The sequence below is a fragment of the Sodiomyces alcalophilus genome, assembly GCF_042370955.1.
Source record: "Sodiomyces alcalophilus JCM 7366 unplaced genomic scaffold ACRALscaffold_6, whole genome shotgun sequence".
In the NCBI taxonomy this organism is placed as follows: Eukaryota; Fungi; Ascomycota; class Sordariomycetes; order Glomerellales; family Plectosphaerellaceae; genus Sodiomyces; species Sodiomyces alcalophilus.
Genome location: NW_027263537.1, coordinates 1,660,812 through 1,677,998, shown reverse-complemented (window position 1 = coordinate 1,677,998; position 17,187 = coordinate 1,660,812). Strand labels below are relative to the sequence as shown.

General features: G+C 56.6%; 8 protein-coding genes across 8 annotated transcripts; 5 read left to right on the top strand and 3 right to left on the bottom strand.

Moving 5' to 3' along the window:
• On the bottom strand, positions 1-2,595 carry ACRALDRAFT_1063282 (uncharacterized protein). Its single transcript, XM_071016767.1, has 5 exons — positions 2,193-2,595; positions 1,847-1,879; positions 1,565-1,726; positions 1,186-1,487; positions 1-1,080 (listed from the first exon to the last, which is right to left on the bottom strand). The coding sequence occupies exons 1-5, from the start codon at positions 2,266-2,268 to the stop codon at positions 622-624; spliced, it is 1,032 nt and encodes a 343-aa protein (XP_070873475.1). The 5' UTR covers positions 2,269-2,595; the 3' UTR covers positions 1-621.
• On the top strand, positions 40-410 carry ACRALDRAFT_209828 (uncharacterized protein; the record flags this gene model as incomplete). The annotated part of the gene is made up of 4 exons (XM_071022874.1): positions 40-101; positions 149-164; positions 199-329; positions 380-410. 4 exons carry the CDS (start codon positions 40-42, stop codon positions 408-410), a joined length of 240 nt encoding a protein of 79 aa, XP_070873476.1.
• Positions 2,298-3,083, top strand: ACRALDRAFT_209826 (uncharacterized protein; the record flags this gene model as incomplete). The annotated part of the gene is made up of 7 exons (XM_071022872.1): positions 2,298-2,317; positions 2,371-2,490; positions 2,559-2,634; positions 2,675-2,700; positions 2,742-2,757; positions 2,820-2,881; positions 3,044-3,083. The coding sequence occupies 7 exons, from the start codon at positions 2,298-2,300 to the stop codon at positions 3,081-3,083; spliced, it is 360 nt and encodes a 119-aa protein (XP_070873474.1).
• A 385-nt stretch (positions 3,084-3,468) lies between these two features.
• Positions 3,469-7,142, bottom strand: ACRALDRAFT_1081479 (uncharacterized protein). Its single transcript, XM_071019173.1, has 3 exons — positions 6,613-7,142; positions 5,898-6,514; positions 3,469-5,824 (listed from the first exon to the last, which is right to left on the bottom strand). The coding sequence occupies exons 1-3, from the start codon at positions 7,030-7,032 to the stop codon at positions 3,745-3,747; spliced, it is 3,117 nt and encodes a 1,038-aa protein (XP_070873473.1). The 5' UTR covers positions 7,033-7,142; the 3' UTR covers positions 3,469-3,744.
• A 1,191-nt stretch (positions 7,143-8,333) lies between these two features.
• Positions 8,334-10,348, bottom strand: ACRALDRAFT_2028861 (uncharacterized protein; the record flags this gene model as incomplete). Its single annotated transcript, XM_071020560.1, has 3 exons — positions 8,334-8,769; positions 8,838-9,723; positions 10,054-10,348. 3 exons carry the CDS (start codon positions 10,346-10,348, stop codon positions 8,334-8,336), a joined length of 1,617 nt encoding a protein of 538 aa, XP_070873472.1.
• Positions 10,349-11,636: 1,288 nt separating this feature from the next.
• ACRALDRAFT_1081477 (uncharacterized protein) lies at positions 11,637-13,567 on the top strand (the record flags this gene model as incomplete). The annotated part of the gene is made up of 3 exons (XM_071019172.1): positions 11,637-11,654; positions 11,715-11,800; positions 12,184-13,567. 3 exons carry the CDS (start codon positions 11,637-11,639, stop codon positions 13,355-13,357), a joined length of 1,278 nt encoding a protein of 425 aa, XP_070873471.1. The 3' UTR covers positions 13,358-13,567.
• A 588-nt stretch (positions 13,568-14,155) lies between these two features.
• On the top strand, positions 14,156-15,525 carry ACRALDRAFT_2125290 (glycoside hydrolase family 76 protein; the record flags this gene model as incomplete). The annotated part of the gene is made up of 3 exons (XM_071023901.1): positions 14,156-14,312; positions 14,389-15,156; positions 15,232-15,525. Coding segments are annotated over exons 1-3 (1,209 nt in total), but the record flags the coding sequence as incomplete, so codon positions are not given.
• A 237-nt stretch (positions 15,526-15,762) lies between these two features.
• ACRALDRAFT_2043424 (uncharacterized protein) lies at positions 15,763-16,323 on the top strand (the record flags this gene model as incomplete). The annotated part of the gene is made up of 1 exon (XM_071021349.1): positions 15,763-16,323. The coding sequence occupies one exon, from the start codon at positions 15,763-15,765 to the stop codon at positions 16,321-16,323; it is 561 nt and encodes a 186-aa protein (XP_070873469.1).
• Between the last annotated feature and the right edge of the window lie 864 nt (positions 16,324-17,187).

The following is a 17,187-nucleotide window of genomic DNA, read 5'->3' as shown; positions in this document are numbered from 1 at the left end:
ATAGGTGATGAGATTACTAGTAGGATCCTTCCTTGCTCCATGCTTCCGATCCTCCCCCGTAATCCGATGGTCATTCTTTTACCAATTTTTCGCCAGCCAGCGTGAAAAAGACCAAGTTTAAAGAGGGGCAACAGGATGACTGAAAAAGGAAAGCCCAAGTCCGTCCATAAGCATATTCTTACACCGTTAATAACAGGTCGGATGGCCCAGGAATATGAAAAACATGCCCAACGCCAGCCACCACGGTTGCCGCTCTCCTCTCTAGGCATTTGCGCCGGCGGCCCTCTGTCCTCTCGGTTGCGTGACGCGGAAATGGGCCATCCCACCTCGTGGCACGGAACATCAATAAGCGACAAGAATGCCAAAACACACAAAAAAGACACGACGCCCGTGCCCCATCGTCCACGTGAAATCCCCACGTACATGTGTCCGTTAAGCAGTCGTTACGAAGAGAATCGGGGCTTTCCACCGAGCCCCTTGTGCTTTTTTTCGTTGCCAGTTCATTTGACATGACATCGCTAAATTAATAGAGGGTTAAAAAGGGTGGACAAGTCGGCCGGATTTGCTGCGGAGCAAACGTAATGCTGTGGCCGTGCGCATTACCGAGCCAGGGTGGATGGATTACGCAAGGAGGGGCTCCTTCTCGGGGGCAACGGGTTCGGTAAACACGGTGGTTTCGGGCTCGACGTCCTTCACCTTCGGTTCTTCGGTGGGAGGAGCAGGAAAGTCGGCCTCGTTGACGTTTGCAGTGGGCTCGGCAGGGCCAGGCTCAGGCTTAGGCACGGCCTCGGGAGAGGCAGAGCGGCGACCGAGCAGCTCCTGGGCCTTGGCGCTGTAGTCACCCATGTATTGTTTGGTCAGGTCGGTGGCGTGGGCGGTCTGCTTGCTGGCAATGGAGCGGAACTGCTGGGACTGCTCGGTGACGATATCGCCCATATGCTTCAGCTGATTGTCGATGAGCTCCTGGTTGGTGGTGTAGACAAGGGGCACGACGAAAAGAGTGGTGACAGCAGTGACGGCGAGACCCCAGAAGGGCATGATCTTGACGAGGTGGTAGGCGAGGAAGGCGCCCACGAAGGCCTGTGCCCATGATGATTAGTATATCGTTGCACGGAAGCTGTACCATGCCGACAGGTGCGAGGAGAGACTAAGGAAGGACGGGCAAAGGACTAGGAAGAAACGTACGACAGCCGAGGCTCCGACATTTTCGGCAAACAGGATACGCTGGGCTTCAATGACGAAGAAGTTGACGAGCTCATAAACGTCCCCTACGGCGGCATCGAGCGTCTCCTTGGACAGGGTGTAGTAGCGGCGAGGGCGAATCTGGGTGGTCAGGCCGTTGTTCAGGAGCACCTTGCCGGCCAGCTCGGCGGCGACGGTGGTGGCAAGAGCCATCCACGTCAGCTTGAAGCCATATCGGATGAGATCAAGATAGCGGGCAGCAACGATGGCGGAGACGATGGATACGTATGCGATGGCCGAGGCACCTATTCGTCGAAATTAGCTGATGGTCAGCCTTGGTTTTTGGTTTCCGAGGTAGGACAATATTAAATGTATGACGTACGAGGATTCTTCCAAGAGAGAAGTTCGGAGAAGAAGGAATGGTAATGGGTCAACGGCTGGCCTGTGGCGGCACGGTGATCGGGGGTTTTGCGAGCGGCCACGAGATTGTTGATCTCGTTGGAGGCCTTGGCCGACTGATCCTGGAAGTTCTGAGCCATGGGGCCTGCAAAGTCCTCGGTTAGTTCAGTTGTCGGTACAGGAGGATGAGGAGAGGAGCTCGTAATCCACAACATGTGCACACACAATGGTGCAGAATGGGGAGCAGATGATATGAGGGGTATACCGTTGGAGAGATGGTCGTGGGTAGCAGCAGCTTCTGGGAGTTGGGTGGTCAGTTTGACTGGATATTATTTTTCCTTAATTTCCCTTCTCTGTGCGTTTGAGGAATGTGTGGGAAGGTGTAAAAAACTGCTCGAATTGTTGGTTATCAGATTAGTGAAATTTTACGTGACACAGGGAAAGCGCGAAGAAAAAGGAAGATGAGAGAACGAGAATACGAGAAGGGGTAAAACGAGGTGAGATGGGGTGGGCCAACTAGTGATGCAATTATATGTAACTCGATAAAAAGGACAAAAATAAGGAATAAAAAAATAAAATAAAGGAGGGTAACAGAACTAGACATACCTCACTGTCCTTGGTGGCCTGTGTGTACGAGGAGCCGTTGGCAGCAGGGGCCGCAGTAGGAGCGTCGGGAAAGTCGGCCATTGCAAATCAGATGACGACGGTGCTCGTGGATGCCAGAAACGTGCTGCTGGTGGTGTCGCGTGATACCAGAAGGTGGAGGTGATGGTGATTCCCCGTGGGCAGGCTCAGGTCAGTTGGGGAGATGGAAAGGAAACGAGAAGATGTGGGAGATGAAGAAGTTTGGACAGGAATTCAGAAGTTGAATGGTTTGTACGAAGAGTGGAAGAGAAAGAAGGAGTCAAAGTGTGTGTTAATACAAGTGAATTAGGTATGGATGGAATAGAGGAAAGGGAAGACGAAAAACGGCGAAGACGCCAGAAACAAAAAGACGAGCTGTTTCTCCTTTTTGTTGGTTGTGTTGCGGTGGTGACGATGATGCAACTGATGGTACGCGACACTCGTAACTAGGAGCCCACTTTTATCGTAGTGGAGTACTTTCTGTGCTGCATTGCCGTGGGAGCCTAGGCGAGAGCTTCTCTTTTCGAACTAACGAGGTACTTGCATATACCTGTGGGTATAGACCAGGTAGCTACAACGTATGTCAAACGGTTGAACTTTGTTCTTTACCCCAGTCAGAGGCAGGTTTCGAGAGTCACTTGATGTTCTTCTTAACTGGTAATCCGTTTCATAAACGGTGAAGCGAAACTGTACAACGTCCCGATATACACTGTATTTGTAGTGTATTACAGGTACTCGTAGAGCTGCAGGGAGGAGCTTGCCCTAGAGGCTAGCACCGAGCCATGACGCCAAGTACCTAGTTACATAAGGTAATATAGTGCTGCATGCATCATGGCAGCCACGGTAATCAGGCGTCAGGCGTCATCCTCGGAGAATAACCAAGCAGCAGGAGCTTCATGATTACGTAGGGTTAAATTGCCTGAAAGTGACCTACACAAGACCTTATCTTCCCCACTTTCTGTGCCATCACATGTTAACATGATGAGAGGGGGGAAAAAAGGAAAAAAAAAAAAAAAGACAAAAAAAAAAAAAAAAAAAAAAAGAACAAAAAAAAAAGAGGAAGAAGAAGAACCACGGAAACAAAACTACACATAAAACATTTCAATCTAAACGTCTACCTCGGCATGGAATCTAGGCAAAAGGTAAAGGAAATATTTCATCAAGTCTGGTCCAAGAACTTGACTAAACATTGCGGGATTTACTCAGAACTAGTGTAAAAGGGAGGCGAACCGGCTTACAAGAAAAAGAAAGTTGCAAAACGGTAAATCATTCAAAAGGACGCGTCTGGACCAGAAAGAATCCCATTGACATGTTTGGCCAACTCAAATGCACTAGAGGTATCCGTATATGTAAACAAACCATGCTCTCTCTCTCTCCCATAGCGCGCCGCATGTGTCTGCTCCCACTGGCATGTACGACAGACCGCACGAGAAGTCGTAGCCAAGCCAACAGCGATATACACAGGCATGGAGGTAAGACATCCACATGCCATCTATCCAGGTCACCAAAACATCCACATCCACGTTTTAGGTCCATCCTTCACGCCCTCCGCCATGCCCAGAACCCTCCCCCCGACCCAGCCGCGCGCCCCGCCGGCGTAGCCGTGGTCGAAGCCTGCGCCAATCCGGGAGCCGCACCCGCCGCGGTTTTCGGTCCATCCCCTCCCGTGCCCCCCGTGAGCCTGCTAAAGACCCCCCCAGCCGCCGATACCGCCTGTGCCGGGTTCGCGCCCGGTAGGGCGTCACTGGGCAGACCGTAGGCCTTTCGTAGACTCTCCAGCTTCTGCTTCGCTTCCTCCGCCTCTTGCTTGGCGATAGCCTCGGCCGTCTTGGCCTGTACCAGCTCCAGAAGCAATGCATCGTGGTCACTTCCCGGCCGTGCGGCTGCGGCTGCGGCTGCGGCTGGCGCTGGTGCGGCGTCCGCCACCATCGTCTGCTGCGGCTGCTGCGGGAGCGATGATGTCCTCTTCCCAAACGACGCCGCTGCCTGCGACGGCGTCGACTTGCTTCTGCCCAGTTTCAACTCTCGGAGTCCGCCGTTGGGCCGTCCTGCGCGGGGCCACTCGCTCCCCGCCGTCTTGCTCGCCTCGGTGTGCGACGAGGCCGATGACGATGTACTGGCCCGCATCGACTGGATCTGCCTCTCCAGCCTTTGTTTGTCCTGGTGCAGGTTCCTCACGTGGGCGTGGCTCTCCTTCAGCTGGTCTTTCAGCGACGACGTCTCCTGGCTCATGTCGTAGATTCTCCGGCCGTATTCTTGGGCTTGTGAGACGGCGCTGGCCAGCTGGTCTTGGACCCGGCTCAGTTCCTCTTGCAGCCGGGACGTGGATCGTGTCGTGGATGACCTGGGACGGGCCGTGTCTTTCCTCCCAGCCGTCGAAAATCTCTGTTCAACCACGTCCAAAAGCTGCGACAGATCCTCTGCCGACGGTACCGTGTGGGAGCCATCTGCATCATCCTCATCGTCCGCTTCTTTTTCTTCGTCTTTTTTCTCCCCTTCCTTTTGTGTATTGGACACTTCCACTTGATCAGCGTTTTCGCTCTCGCTTTCGCCTCCATTCTCGCCATCGCCTTGGTTCTCTCTCGGTTTCACACTCGGTTCTCCCTTGTCGGCGGCTTTCACCGTCTCGGCACTATCCTCGGTGCCAACCGAATCGTTGCTCGCCTTTTTCCGTAAGCCCTCGAGAAGCGACCGAACGGCGCGCCGGTCTTCCTCGCGCTCTTCTCGCTCTTTCTGCAATTCCGACACGAGGAGCGCGTGATTCCGTTGCAGCTCGCTCAGCGCGGTAAGGAGGTCCTCGATCTGCGAGTGCAAGTTCCGCTCCTCGGTATTTTTCAAACTGCTCGTAGTATTCACCTGCCTGGTCGACGCGGCGTCGTCGGCCGTGGCGACGGCCGAAGAATCCCGGGACGCCGCCGTGGCCTCGGTCGAGACAGAGCTCACCACGCTGACGGAGCTGGCCTCCATCGAATTGAGCGTCGATGCAAGGCTCTGTTTCGAGGTGCTCCGCCGCAGCATGCTCAACGGACGCGACGGCGCGTAGAGGCCCGGGCTGAGGCTGGAAGGTTTCGGGTACGAGACGGCCCAGATGCGGCCGAGGAAGCGGGAGGCCGCGGTGGCCACGTCCGACGTGCGGGCGGCGTTGGCGGTCGCAATCTGCGCCTCGCGGCACCCCTGCTCGAGCTGGAGGAGCTTCTCGCGGCTGACGACGCCGGTGAGGCTCACAAAATCCTGGACAAACTCGTCGGCGTTGTAGTGGTAGCAATCCCACAGCCCGCGCGACAGCAGGAGTTGCATGACGTCCTCGAGCTCGCTGCAGCCGAGGATGCGGGCCTCGTTCTTGCGCATGAGCGACAGCGCGACGCGCATCAGCGTCTCGGGCGCGCCCTCGGCGAAGATGACGTCGTAGATGCGAAACAGCATGGGGAGCGGACACGTTACGGCGAAGAAGCTGAGAAACCACTGTGAAACGTAGGCCGGGTCGACCTGCAGGTCCTCCAGGTGTCGCGACAGGCTTGGCAGGAGCTCGCGCAGGAGCTCGCGGAATTGGTAAATGCGGATGTGCAAGCCGGACAGATCGGGGAGGAAACAGCTCGTCAAGTCGTATCGTTCCATCAGTCTAGTTGGTGTTAGCAAACTCAACTGTAGCGAAAAGAAGAAGGAAAAAAGGAAAAAAAAAAAAAAAGGCTCACCGGACCAAAACGCAGAATGCCTGCTTGTCCGGCATGTGCATCAGCAACGGCCCCACGAGAAAGGCCAGTCCCTGGCAATAGCCAATCTTCTGGTCGTAGAGGCTGAAGCATTTCAGCACCTTGCCCAGCATGCGCTGTCCGTCGCCGTCGGGATCCCGGAACATGTCGACGCCGGGGAAGCTCCGCCCCAGGTCCTTGCCGATGATGGGCTCGTAGGGGCTGGACTCCCCCGAAAGCCTCTCGTACTGCTCCTCCAGGGCGGCATCCCGCGCCCCCGCCATGCTCTGCCACACGACGCCCCGTAGCGGCGGGGGGATGCCCTTTCGGATCTTGTTCGAGAGGAGGGTGGGCAGCCGGGCGGCGGTCTGCTGGTAGTCCTTGACCAGGGCCGCGTAGAACTCGAGGTCGGTCATGGGCGGCGGCGGGAGCATCGAGTACCGCAGGGCCGGCGGGGTCGGCCCGTTGACCATTTGTCGCAGCTGGGCCATGGAGGGCGGCCTGGGTCGGGGCGAAGAGGATGAGGTGGGGGGTCCGGCGGCCCGGACTTTGACGCTTTTGGGGTTCGTAGCCAGCTTGTCGTTTTCTTTCTCGAGCATTGCCAGTAGCATGGCCGTAGACTAAAGTTGCAAGAAATGTCAGCGAGGTTGATAACGGTTGGATGATGGAAGGAATTGAGAGGATAAATGAATGGAAGAAAGAAAACAGAAGAACAAACCCTATCCGTATCCTCGTCCTTTGGTTCCTCGGCTTCGTTCTTCTGAAGCTGTTCCCAATTCACCTCCTCGGACACAGAGGAGCGGCGTCTCCCTTGATCTGATTCCTCAGTTTGCTCCGTTTGTTCTTCCCGTTGTTTTTCCTCCTCTTGGTCACGTTCCTCGCTCTCTAGCAGCTCGTCTTCTATGCAGCGGGCGCCATTGGGAACCGAAATAGGCGCCAAAGGGTCAACTGAGTCCTCCTCTTCTTGACACTCCGAGTCGGGATGCCGGTCGGATAGAGGCGTGGATAGAGGCGTCTTGTCTAGCTGCACCGTGCTCGGCCGTGTGGGAGTAGAGTCGTCGGTGTTGGCAAAGGTAGTGTCGACGGCCAGGCAAGGGGGCTCGGAAAGTCGGACGGTGACCATGGAATCGTGGGCCATCTTGGATGTCTCATTCGCGTCGCGCGTCGGAGGGGATTGTTCGTGGATGGGAGATGTGCTGGCATGCGTGGTCTCCACCGGCGAATCGTCAACGCCAACGCCAACGCCTCGTTGCCCGGGCTCGGTCTCCATGATTCAGTGTAGATTCGAATTGGCCCGTCATCCGGCAGTGGTTTCACTTGGGGCAGGTTAGCAGGCAATGAATGGAATGCCAAATGTCTCTTCTCGCTGTGGATCCTGTCCTCCTACCAGGAAGCGCGGAAGCTAGCGGGTCGATCGATGGGTTGTTGGTATTTACCGGCATTCGCCCACAGAGACCTGCCGGGCCGGCGGCAAAGGTCTAGATCGGTGGAAGCGAGTTGTTGTGATGTTGTTGCGGCGCCTATGAGGGATTGGCGATCGTTGATTGTCGAGACGGCGATCCAAGAGGGGAAATAGTAATTACGAATATTCGTACATCTGGCGTGTTGATGCGCCAAGAGCCACGGAAACACGTCGTCTGTCAGATAATAGCGTTGCCGTGCCTGGTGAAAGGTCCGTGTCGTCTAGCTCAATCGGTCGACTCGACGACCAGAAAGGGCTGCTCTAAGATGATCACGCTTCGTGATTTATGAATAATGCAAAGAAGAGAACAAAAAATACGCGAAACACGCTGATGCTACGAGAAGACTCCACCCAAAAATAACGACTGGTCTGTGATGTTGTGTCGTGTCGATATGAAGGGAAAGCGAGAGCCATCGTTAATCCATAACAACCTCCTTTTGGATCCGTTGATCGACAAAAGCGAATAGGGAACCGGCAATTGGGGGGCGCCAAATCTCCTATCACCAACACCTAACCCCCTATTCGTCCCTCTGTATTCGTCCCTCGAGGCTGATAACTTGATGAACTTGATGAACCCCCGCTCCATTCGCCCAAAACGTACTAGGGCCAGGTGCACGTCCCCTGCATGGTGCAGACTTGCCGAGCCTCTGCATGTCCGGGTCATTGTCCACGAATAGCATCATTCGAGGTAGTCGTCGAACAGTCGGACAGCCTACAGTCTTCGGATTCTCTGACCGCCAGATACGCCGGGATGCCCTTCTTGGGATACCAAAACACCCATTTCATATTCAGATATTCGTGCATAAATACCATTAGGAGCCCCCCAACGCCACAGGCTGTGAAACCCGAATTTCTACCCATTTTCCTCTGTATCGCTTGGTATGTTTTGATTTTGTCATCCCGCAACATTCTTCTCGGCCCAGGCACGGTCACTAGCAGGCTATGCGTTACACGGGCACCTGGTCGGTCTTTACAGGTCATGTGGGAACCGCCGCTGAAGATTGGTGGTCACTTGCAGTGGTAGTAGGTGCCTGAGTAGGGCCCTGGGAGTGGGACACCACGGGGCTGCCCTGGGATCCCAGCATCTTCTGTCCGTGGCCTTGGCCGGTGCTTGGGTGGCCCTGCGGGCGCTGGGGCTGGAAAGTCGGTTCCTTCTTGGGGTCGACGCCGGGAAAAAGAGACTGCAGTTTCGTGTACAGCTCCGTCATCAGCTTGACTCGCTCCTCCCGGTCCGCATTGGGATCCATCTTCCTGTCGCTCGAGTCGGACCCAACCGGTGGACTCGTGATCTTCAGATTCATGTTAAGAGGTGGTGGTGTAAGATACGACGGGCAGGGCGGGACCTGGATAGACGCTTTTCGATCCGCCAAAGCAGCCAAGTAGCTCAAGTTGCCTTGTAGCCGGCGCATGCACCTGGAGTGACGAATAGTTAGCTTTCGAAAAACGAAACGCGCAAAAGAACCAAAGAGAGAAGAACGTACTGGGTATAGTCCTGGTGCGCCATGGCTTCCTCTGGCGTGAGCTTCCTGTTCTGGTCAAGCCCTCCCACTTCCCCGGCTGCCGCTGCTGCCTCCGCTGCCTCTCTCTTCTTTTCCTGCATCACCTGCTGCAGCTGTATCGACTCGTAGAGAAGCTCCTGGTTGATACTGAGGAGCAGGGAGAACCTCTCCTTTTCCCGCGACTCGGCACCAGGGCTGAGGGGTGTAGAAGCCGTCGATGAGCCGTTGACAGTGGCGTTTTGCGAATTGGAAGAGAAAGTCGGCGTCTGAGGCGTTGTGACATGACTCGTCGGCGCTTGGGCATTCGTCGGCGTCTGGCTGTTGGAGGGAGGTTGTGGTGTGGCACGGCTCGTTTGCTGCTGGTGTTGCTGCTGGTGTTGGTGCTGGTGTTGGTGCTGGCCTTGCGACTGCACCATGTTGTTCGGGGTTCCTTGGGCCGCACTCGGCGACCTTTGTGGGGTAGCCATACCAGCACCGGGATGATGTTGTTGCTGGTGTTGATGATGTAGATGTTGTTGTTGTTGTTGTTGTTGTTGTTGTGCTTGCTGCTGTTGTTGCTGCGATTGCTGCTGTAGCTGTGTTTGCTGTTGTTGATGTGGCTGTTGTGTCTGCTGCTGTTGTTGCTGTTGCTGTTGTTGTTGCTGTAGTAGTTGTTGTTGCTGCTGCTGCTTTTGCTGTTGTTGCATACGCTGCTGTATCAACTGCTGCTGTTGTTGAAGTTGATGATGCTGCTGTTGTCGCTGCGGGCTCATGCCGGTATTCATGGGAAAGCCAGGCATGCCGCCAGCCATGTAATTGGCGGAGAATTGTTGCGACCCGGACGTAGGCAGGCTGCCGCCGTAGGCGTTGGCTTGGTTCTGGTAAGGGACTAGTAAGCCCAGGCGCGTCAGCTTCAGCGCTCACTCAGCACACACGATGATTCATCAGTGGACGTGACGCGGTTTCCCCGAAAGCGACGCGAAAGAGCACAGATACGAAAGCGCAAAGTAGGATGAAAGAGGTGGGAGGGTGTGGACGGCGGGCTGGGACGAGAAGAGGAGAGGGGGAGGCGGCGGCGGCGGCAGCGCGGCGGTGGTATCCAAGGTGGATATGGATGTGGAAGGTTGTCGCAGAACGACGGACGACAAGACAACCGCGCCAGAGGGAGGGTACGAGATGGAGGGGGGGAACACAACGCGACGGGCAGGGAACCACTTACGCTGTCCATTCGGCGGCATGTGCGGCATGGCGGTCGTCTGCATCATGGCGGCTGCAGGCCCAGCGCCCGACATCATGGCAGCAGGATTCGGCGCTCCAGTGCCAGCGCCAGCGCCAGCAAAGCCGCCCTGGGCGGCGCCAGGCATACCGGCAAACTGGTTTGGGTTGTACATCATCGGCCGACCTGGTTGGGTTGGAACGGAGCCGGGTTGCAGATGAAGGCTCTGGCTGGGGTGTGGGGCGGCGTTGTTGAAGGTTGGAGGAGCATTGGAAGAGCCGTAGTCGGGAGCGTACATGGCTTTTGCTGAGCTGTTGCTTTATTTACTGGGTGGGTGGGAAGGACCAAAGTGGTCTTGGCCCGAGGGATGGGGTCGATGGATCCAAATTAGGTGGACTGGGCAGCCAGCCAGCCCCCTGACAGGGTTGGGTTTGCTTTCTGCGTGGGACCTCGACAATTGCTGGCAGATGTGCCCAGTCGTCGATGGAGGAGGAGGAGTCGCTTGCGGTGCGGTGGCGGGACGGGATACGGATACAGAGCGAGGTCGAGTTCAAGACAAGACGCCTCCAACAACTGTGATTCGTCGGGAGAAGGGTTATTTATTGTACTTGGCGACGCTAGGTACAAGGACCCGTCGGGCGGACGTGTCGATGATGGGATGCGTACGTTGTACTGAGTAGGCTGCAACGTCTTCTTGTCGTACCTACTATTTCTAAACTCCCGCAGGTAGCTAGGCCGTCGCAGGGCTAAAGGGGTGTGGGCAGGGGTGTGTGGAACCGCGGGGACGACGGGATGAAGGTCGGGGTCGCGAAAAAGGTTGTCCCAAGACCAGAAGAGAGACGGTGAATGGAGCGAGGCAAATGAGGCGTCAAGAGGGAGGGGGGGAAGACAGGGATTGGAAGAGAGAACCGGCAGGTGGTGATTGAATGATTGACCTAGCGCTGAAGTTCCGGGAACCTCGTAAAGACGAGCTTTATCGCGTGGGCTGCGGTGGGTGGATGTGTGTCTTGTGTCCTGTCTTGTCGTGTCATCCACAGATGCCGAACTTGACTGCAGGAGTGAGGAAGGAGGAAGAGTGGTGGGGGTTTATTAGAGCAAAGTTTTTCCCGCCTACAGAGACTATCTGGCGCTTCAATAGGTCCTGTCTACCTTAGGTACTCCGTAAGGTATTCAGCAGTACGAAGTACCTATACCTACGTTGTAGGCATTCAACGTGTACGTCCCCGAATTCCATTTCCACGACACAGCTTTTTTTGATCCGAACTAAGCCCGAACCGGACCGGACCGGAATGCGGTGACGGTTTAGACAGCTCCTCGAGACACGCGGGGAGTGTCACTAAGAATAAACACCTGCACTGGGCACTGACGAGGAGCATAAGAACTGGGATAGTCAAGTCAAATTCATTCCAGAGGTTTCGCGGGTCATTGTGTCCAATTTGGGAGTCCTTTCGTTGGCTTTGTATGTTTGATGGTCAACTAACATGAACCGGGAAATGTACCGCCCGGTAGACACGTTTCTACGAGGAGGCCAAGCATACACGTACATATATGAGCTAGGTCCTGGCTATCAGAGCATGAGAACCAAAATGATGGATAGGTACGAAGTACTTTTAAATCTTTCAACCTTCAGCTGCCCGTACAACGTAAGGCTGATGGTGTTGTAGCTACCGCAGTACCTCACACGTGGACCCCACCCTAATCCCGCTCTCCAAACTCCGGCCTCGGCCTCGTCTACCGAATACACCACGCTGTACGAAGCCACTAAGACTCATAGACGCTAAGTACCTGCAAGTACCATGTCCATACCCAAAAAGAGGGGAGGTACTTCGGCTGTCAGTGGAGTTGGAGGTTTACCAAGTATGAGTCGATTCGTGACTGGTTTCTAAGAAGCCTCCAACCTCATCCAATATCTCCACCCAGTCTACGGGGTTCACCCAATCTTCCCTGTTCTTTTCGTATGTCCTATCAAGAAGGGAAACAAAAGATCCAGAGAAGATGTCTCCGTTTAACCTGCAGACTTGTGCGCGGAAAAATATCCTAACACTGGAACCGTACCGCTGCGCGAGAGAGTGAGACAGCCCTTCAACGAACTTCAGATACCCAGGCCGGACCAAAACTGACTCAACCATCCAGTGACTACAAGGACGATGGCACAAACATCCTCCTAGATGCGAATGAGAACGCCTACGGGCCATCCCTCCAGCCGGATGCCGCCCAGGCCGACCTGGACATCGACTTCCTCGGCCTCCACCGCTATCCCGACCCTCATCAGGGGGACCTCAAGCGGCTGCTCTGCAAGCTGCGCAACACCCACACCCACACCTCCAAGGACCTGTCCCCCGAGAACCTCTTCGTCGGCGTCGGCAGCGACGAGGCCATCGACGCCCTGTTCCGCTGCTTCTGCGTCCCCGGCAAGGACCGCATCCTCACCTGCCCGCCCACCTACGGCATGTACTCCGTCTCGGCCCAGGTCAACGACGTCGGCATCGTCAAGGTCCCGCTCCGGCCCGCCCCCGACTTCGGCCTCGACACCGACGCCGTCATCGAAGCCCTGAACCGCGAGGAGAACGTCAAACTCGTCTACCTCTGCAGCCCCGGCAACCCCACCGCCTCCCTGCTCGCCAAGGACGACGTCCGGAGAGTCCTCGAGCACCCGACCTGGAACGGCGTCGTCGTCCTGGACGAGGCCTACATCGACTTTGCCCCGGACGGCACCTCCCTCGCCGAGTGGGTGCTCGAGTGGCCCAACCTCGTCGTCATGCAGACCCTCTCCAAGGCCTTCGGCATGGCCGGCATCCGCCTCGGCGCCGCCTTCACCTCGGCCCCCATCGCCCGCCTCCTCAACAACCTCAAGGCGCCCTACAACATCTCCAGCCCCACCAGCGCCCTGGCCTCCTACGCCGTCTCCGACAAGGGCCTGCAGATCATGAGGGCCCACAGGGACAAGCTCATCGCGCAGCGAGACCGCCTCGTCGCCGAGCTGCCCAAGATCCCCGGCGTCGGTCGCCTGCGCGGCGGCACCGCCAGCAACTTTTTGCTCTACGAGATGCTGGACGCTTCAGGCGCCCCGGATAATGTCACGGCCCTGGCAGTCTACGAGGCGCTCGCCGAGAGCAAGGGCGTCGTTGTCCGCTTCCGCGGCAAGGAACACGGGTGTCTGGGATGTCTCAGAATCACTGTCGGCACAGAAGATGAGGTTACACGCTTCTTGGACTCTCTACGGCGCACGCTGGAGGAAGTCAGGGGAAAGGGAAGACAGGAGGATGAAGAAAGGAAGGAGACGGCTGCAAATGCTGTCGTGGCATAAAGAGACAACGCAACGTAAATGATAGACTTACATGAAAAGGGGAATCGCCTTGCTTCTCTCAGTGAGTTGCTTCCCGGGGAATAGACATGATAGACGTGGCTCCTAGATCTGATTCTAGATTGTGATCTAAACTAGCCCTCAGTAATCCCAATGGCCTAGCCGGTATAGTTCCTATTTCCACGACTGTGGCGCTCGTTCCGATGAATTCCCTTGCCGAGGGCTTGGGAAGGCTTCTATTTCATCCAAGTACGATCCCGCATGAGCTAGGAGGCTGGCACAGTCTTGTCCTCATTCTCGTGATACACTTCTCGACAGGAGTCCCATCCTCGCTCGCTACTTACGACCCTGGTTTGTTCTGGCACTGAACATCAAGCACTGTCACCAACTTGAGCTGTTTCGTCAATGGAGATGGAGTCAATGAGATACTGGCATCGACTCTGTTCCTTACTCGTACATCGCAGTCCCGTTATTGTTTGGGCTATTTCAGAGCCAATCAGTCTGAAAATACTCAAGTGGCGCTCAAGAGAATGCACTCAGTATCCACGATGCGCGTATTCGACGCCATGGCATCGGGAAAACAAGCCTCTTGCGCCGTGTGGTCGTCACAGAGTACGACATGAAAAGGCCAGTCGCAGACCTCGCCGTCTTAAGGCATTGCGGCCCAGGCCGCCTCCTTGCTTCAGACAAAGTCCTGCCTCCGCTTGATATCCTGTGTTGTAGATATAACCATCCGCCAATATGATGGGCCTCTCAATCTTGATCGGGATCGGCCTTGCCCTCCCCGGAGTGGTTAACGCGATCAATTTGGATGTCTCTGATCCCCGTAAGTCCTCCCGCCCTATGCTCTTGTCCCGAAGCTCACGAAACCCGTCAAGAGTCCATTCGAAATGCAGCGGGCACGCTCGCCCACGGGGCAATGTCATACTACAAAGGCAACGTGTCGGACGACAAGGAGGTAAGTAAATAGGAGGAGGGAGGTCCGTCGCCGAGAACCCCAACAGACAAGAAGCTGACCCCCTTGCCCTGCCCAGCTGGTCGGCGACCTCCCCGACCCGTACTACTGGTGGCAAGCGGGAGCCCTCTGGGGCGCCATGCTCGACTACTACCACTACACCGGCGACCCCACGTACAACAAGGTGATCCTCGAAGCGATCCTCGCCCCCGTGAACACGGGCCCCCACCACGACTTCAACCCGCCGGAGCACTTTGACGAGCTCGGCAACGACGACCTCGGCTTCTGGGGCTTCGTCGTCATGTCGGCCGCGGAGCGCAACTTCCCGCAGCCCAACGCCGCGCTCCCGTCGTGGCTCGACTTTGGCAAGAACATCTTCCGCGCCCTGTCCTCGCGCTGGGACGAGAAGAAGTGCGGCGGCGGCCTGTTCTGGCAGGTCTTCGAGTCGAACCCCAACGGCGTCAACTACAAAAACACCGTCACCAACGGCGGCCTCTTCCAGCTCGCCGCCCGCCTGGCCCGCGCCACCGGCGAGCACGTCTACGCCGACTGGGCGAACCGCGTGTGGGACTGGTCCACCGCCCGCGGGCTCATCGGCAAGAAGCTCGTCGTCTACGACGGCGCCCACGCCAGCGACGGCTGCAAGCGCGTGAACCATGTCGCCTTTACCTACACGGCCGGTATCCATCTCCACGGGGCGGCCGTCATGGCCGAGGTCACAGGCGACAAGGCATGGGAGGAGCGAGCACACGGGTTGCTGAAAGCTGCCGCGCAGCACTTTTTCAAGGATTCTGTCTTGTATGAGCCTGCTTGCGAACCGTCCGACATGTGCAATCACGATATGAAGGTATGTCTTGTGCCGACGTAGCCTGAGCCTGGGCCTGGAACATCCAGCTGACATGGAGAACCCGCTTCTCGGCAGTCCCTGAAAGGCTATCTCGCCCGGTTCATGTGGCAGTCCACCTACCACCTGCCCTCTCTCGCACCAAAAGTCAGAGAGCTGCTCGAGGCGTCTGCACTTGCCGCAGCAAAGTCGTGCTCGGGCGGCAAAGACAAAGCGACGTGCGGTCAGCGGTGGTACACTGGCGGCTTCGACGGCTCGGTCGGGCTGGGGCAGCAGATGTGCGCTCTGGAGACAGTTCAGGGTCTTCTCATAGGCCAATCGCAGCCCCCTTTCCGCAACGGCGAGATCAGGGTCGTCCGAGAACTGGATTGGAAGAAACCAACAGCGCCCGACAGTGCCGACTCTGCAAAGGATAGAAAGCCTGGGCAAGAGGGTAAGCCCGGGGATGGGGACAAGTCACCCAAAGTGGATGAGCCTGGTAAGCCGGCCCCCCATGTTCCCCAGGAACCCACGGATGTGGAAGCGGGTGTGCCACCGGGCCAACTGCCGCCGGACGGTCTAGGGCCAGTCATCCCGGGACCTGGAGTTCTCAAACCCCCCGGCGCACCTATGGATACAGCCGCGCCCCCTCCCCCTGCCTCGGATGCGGCGCCTGACACTGTAGTCCCAGATTCCGGAGGACCGATTGTGACGGATCATCTTGAGGGGCCGGGTGTGACTTCGATCCCAGGCCCGGAAGCAGGCCCCGAAGCAGGTCCGGAAGCAGGTCATGAAGCATATCCGGAAACAGGTCTCGGAGCAGGTCCTGAGGCATATCCCGAAGCAGGTCCTGAAACAGGTCCCGAAACACCCGAAACAGGTCGCGAAGCAGGTCCGGAGGCAGGCCCCGAAGCCGGCCCTGATGTGGGTCCCATTGCAGGCCCGGACGATGCTAACTCGACCCGACATCCAGAACCGACGAGCAGCGGCACACCCGGCGATAAGCCTGGCGAGCATGGCGAGGACGAGGAACCAAAGGAAGGCGGGGACGGTCGGGAGGAGGACGACGAGGAGGGAGCAGAAAAGGAAGACAGTGAGGGCATGGCGACATTGGTGGGACCGAGCTGGCTGCTCCTTGGAGCCACCTCTCTCGCTCTCGCAGTCGGCATTGGTTGCGCAGCGTCCTTGTAAATAGTGAACGATGGGCGCGGGAGAGGGCGACGGAACCGTGGACTGTCTCGTGCCGGAGTTTGTTCATGTCCCGCGTTTCCTGCTATAGTCAAGATTCGATCTCTAGTATCCAACAATCAACTTCATGTAATCAAACGGAGTAGACCAGATGGAGGGTACTGTAAGAACGGGGATCATCATTAGCACGATATAATCCCACCGCCTTCCCTCGGTTCGCTGAGACAGCGACATCTTCCTCAAGTCAGGAAACCGCCTCTGTAGGAACAGATGCCAGGACCTGTGCCTTTCCCTGTCAAAGTGATAAACTGCCCAGACAAGTCATCATCCTGTCATGCTCCACCACGCTGGCATAACTTCTTCCTTGTCTGTAGTGTAGGATCCTCATCTTCACCAGGGTGCGGAAATCAAGCAACACAATAATAAGCATAAAGCACCCACGCCCAGGCGATGATGCTGCGTAGTTTTGAAATGGCAAAAGAAATCAATTCCGCAAGGCTTCTTCCGTGCCTGTGGCCAAATGCAACGCCAAATCACAACGCCATTAGGGGGTATAACTCCGAACCATCGGAGCACCGTCACGATGCCTAAACAAAAAACGCACAATGCCTAGTGGCACGAGTATCGTCGACTCGTGTCCTCCCAGCAGACGCAAAAAAACCTTGCTGCCATGTCTCCGAATGGAACAGCATGTCCTGCGAGCTTGCAATGGCCCATCCACTCACTGCCGCCCAGTCAGCTCTGCCCAACTCCCGTTTGCCGGCTTCGTCGTCGCCAACTGGAGATCCTATCCTCCTGTTGTGTTTGCCATACAGCCGTCAATGGGACGAGGCTTGTACCCAGAGATTTGTGTTTCTTCTCCTTTTT